General features: G+C 40.7%; 1 protein-coding gene across 1 annotated transcript; it reads right to left on the bottom strand.

The window, feature by feature from the left end:
- Positions 1-572: 572 nt before the first annotated feature.
- On the bottom strand, positions 573-1,166 carry si:dkey-193b15.8 (protein FAM163A). The gene is made up of 2 exons (XM_036597448.1): positions 1,068-1,166; positions 573-935 (listed from the first exon to the last, which is right to left on the bottom strand). Exons 1-2 carry the CDS (start codon positions 1,158-1,160, stop codon positions 573-575), a joined length of 456 nt encoding a protein of 151 aa, XP_036453341.1. The 5' UTR covers positions 1,161-1,166.
- Positions 1,167-3,097: the final 1,931 nt, after the last annotated feature.

The following is a 3,097-nucleotide window of genomic DNA, read 5'->3' as shown; positions in this document are numbered from 1 at the left end:
GAAAAAAATTCATAGACTTTATCATCTAACACATGAATAGGAATATGACTCACACAGCCACTGTCTTCATTATTACTCTGATTAACCAACAATAAGTGCTTATTGATCTGAAATGGTTTGCACTGATGCTGCCATGTAACCCTAACCCTCAACCCAAAGAATCATTCCTGATATTTTTATGTGTTTAGTATAAACAGTGTTTTCAAACTGTCAAATCTTTAGCACTCATTTTAATACAAAAAAATTAAGGCCACATCCACTTTTTAAAGCCTCTACATCTCAGAAGGTGATAAAGATAAAAGTCTAAAATTGTACGCACTCTCTTCACTGGACACAATGACATTATTTCCTGAAAGTATTGAGTAGATCTGAGATGGTCAGTCAGGAGGTCATCTGTGGTTTCAGACTGACCTGGAGGTCGGGCATAGAACAGAGAACATTGACGCTGGCGTCCACATCGACGGAGCTGCATCAGCAGCAGTGACATCTTGCAGGTGTCTGTCTATCCGCTGCTCCGCTGCAGGGGGGTACTGCGCCTTGACCCTCGTAGGGGTCAGTGGGAGAGCTCAGGGTCAGACATCGGTGCTAATGGCGTGTGTGTTTGTGATGAAGTCTGGCGGGCTGCGGCGGTTCAGCAGGGCAGCCATGCCCAGCGCCGTGGCATGTGTGTTCTCGTAATGACCGGGCATGAAGCCCAGCAGCCGCTCACCACCGTTCCGCACGCCATCCCGCAGGTGGTGGGGTGCGCAGGTGGGGCAGTACCCGTGGGCTGCCGCAGGGTCAAACGGCAGCGTGGGGTCGAAGGGCAGTGCCAACGGAGTGACCGCTGCCCCATCCACTCCCGAAGCGCTGCAGGCATTACAGGCAAACTGAGGCTGGGGGTCACCTGCCGAACCTGAGTCCACTTCTGAGCCATTCCGTTTACAGCAGTAATACTGACCCCCGGACCCATGAGGGTGACAGAGGACAAATAAAGAGAGAAGATTAAAACAACAGCAAAACAGTCCAAGTACTCCACTGAACCCCTGTGTACTTCACTGAACCCCTATCAGCGAGTGAATGTTTACCTGCAGCCGACAGTAACACAGCACTGCAATGATACACAGCAGTATCACAGTGGCCAGAATTCCTCCAGTTATGACCACAGTTCCAGCTGTCATCCGACCTGATCTCCATCAAACCCTGAGAGAGAGAGAGCGAGAGAGAGAGAGAGAGTCAGATAATAGCACAACTCAAACAGCATCCAGCAGATTTCATTATTTTATGTCTAACATAATAACTTATGACTTCCGTGTCACAACATCTCCATCTCTTCTTCTTCTGGGTGAAGTTTTTCTCTTCAACAGTGACTAACAGTCATGTTGTGTGTTCAAAATCATAAACATTTACTATCTAAATGACACATCATTCAATTTCTGGGTTTTTTCATCTGAGAGGAATTGTTTTTATTGTTTCGATTAGCTTTCTGTAATGATTTAGCATTTTCTTCAGAAGAACGTTAGCATGCTATGAGCCGTGAGCTGCGCTAATATGAATTGTGCTAATGTGAACCGTGCTAATATGATCTATGCTAATATGAGCCATGCTAATATGAACTGTCCTAATATGAATTGTGCTAATGTGCACCATGCTAACATCTGCTGTGCTAATGAGCTATATTAGTAAAATAAAGCACTCACATTAGCGTAGAGTGGGAGGAGAAGAGGTCAAATGTCAGGAGTCTGAGAGCTTGGCTGTTTGCCCTCCTCCACAGATGCTCCTGGACCAAAAACAAAAACACAAATACACAAAAACAGTTAAGAAGCATTTCATAACTGCAGCTTCATTAGTATGAAAATAGCTTGTTTTGGTCACTTTTGGCCACAAGAGGCCGACAGCAGCACAACTTTTGTTAGTTATAGACAGCAAATCTGTACAAATATCACAGCATTGTTAACTTCATTTGGGCTCTTCTGGGTCTTTACTGGCTGAGTTAAAACATGAATTTTGTTTTTTAATGGTTTGCACATGTTCTTTTAATATCGATATATGTACATGCTATTTTACAGTTCCTGTAATGAGTATATCTTCTCGAACTTTCCATGGAATGAAAGTTAGCATGATTTTGAAGGATTATATCATAGAAAACTAAGTTTTACTGTTCTAACGGAACAGTAACAGTAAACAGACTGTTTCAGTCTAAGTGATAAAGAGATGATGGAAAATGATGAGAAAATAAATTATGATTGTTTTTGTTTCATAAAACCTCAACTCCAGTATTATAAATAATAGTATTATAAAAATTCATATTCATATTCAGCAGTAATATTGCAGCAGTAATATAGCAGCAATAAAGCTGTAACATAGCTGTAATACAGGAGTAATAAAGCAGTAATGTAGCAGTAATATAGCAGTAATACAGCAGTAATGTAGCGGTAATATAGCAGTAATACAGCAGTAATATAGCATTAATATAGTGGTAATACAGCAGTAATACAGCGTTAATACAGCAGTAATATAGCAGTAATAAATGAGCATTTTAGTGCTCTTTAATAGTGTTTTTTAACGTTTTCTTAGTGAACGGTTAAATCTGCTCTGCCATTTTCAGAAAACAGTCCTGACTGACCATCCAAGAGTCCAGACTTTCTGAAAAATGATCAACAGTCATGTTTATTTGTTTTGGTGATGTTTTTTGTGTTTGTGATGGTGGTGTTGGTAATGGTGGTCTTTTTAGTGTTGGTGGTGTTGATTTTTTTTTTGGTGTTAGTGATGTTCTTTGATGTCAGTCATGTGTTTTGGTGTCGGTGGTGTTTTTTGGTGTTTGTGATGTGTTTTCATGTCAGCAATGTTTTTTGAGATCACTTCAAGTAATTTCACTGCTTGATTTGAATGAAAATCTGCATTTCAGTTCCTTGCTTATGATGTTTTTGATGGTGTTTTTTGATGTCGGTGGTGTTTTTTGGTGTTGGCGATGTTCTTTGATGGTGACATTTTTGTGTGTTTGTGATTTTTTGGTGTTGATGTTTTTTGATGTCGGTGATGTTTTTTGGTGTTGGTGTTGGTAATGGTGGTGTTTTTAGTGGTGGTGATGTTGGTGATGTTTTTTGGCATTGGTATT

Source organism: Colossoma macropomum, unplaced genomic scaffold, assembly GCF_904425465.1.
Source record: "Colossoma macropomum unplaced genomic scaffold, Colossoma_macropomum, whole genome shotgun sequence".
NCBI classification, from domain to species: Eukaryota; Metazoa; Chordata; class Actinopteri; order Characiformes; family Serrasalmidae; genus Colossoma; species Colossoma macropomum.
Note: the sequence above shows the minus strand (reverse complement) of the source record. Positions and strands in the feature narration are given on the sequence as shown.

Bases quoted from the DNA above. Each gene is read 5' to 3' on its own strand.
- si:dkey-193b15.8 (XM_036597448.1), bottom strand. From the start codon at position 1,160: ATGACAGCTGGAACTGTGGTCATAACTGGAGGAATTCTGGCCACTGTG. The intron at 936-1,067 runs GTAAACATTCAC...TCCGGGGGTCAG, and splicing joins TGTGTTACTGTCGGCTGCAG to TATTACTGCTGTAAACGGAA.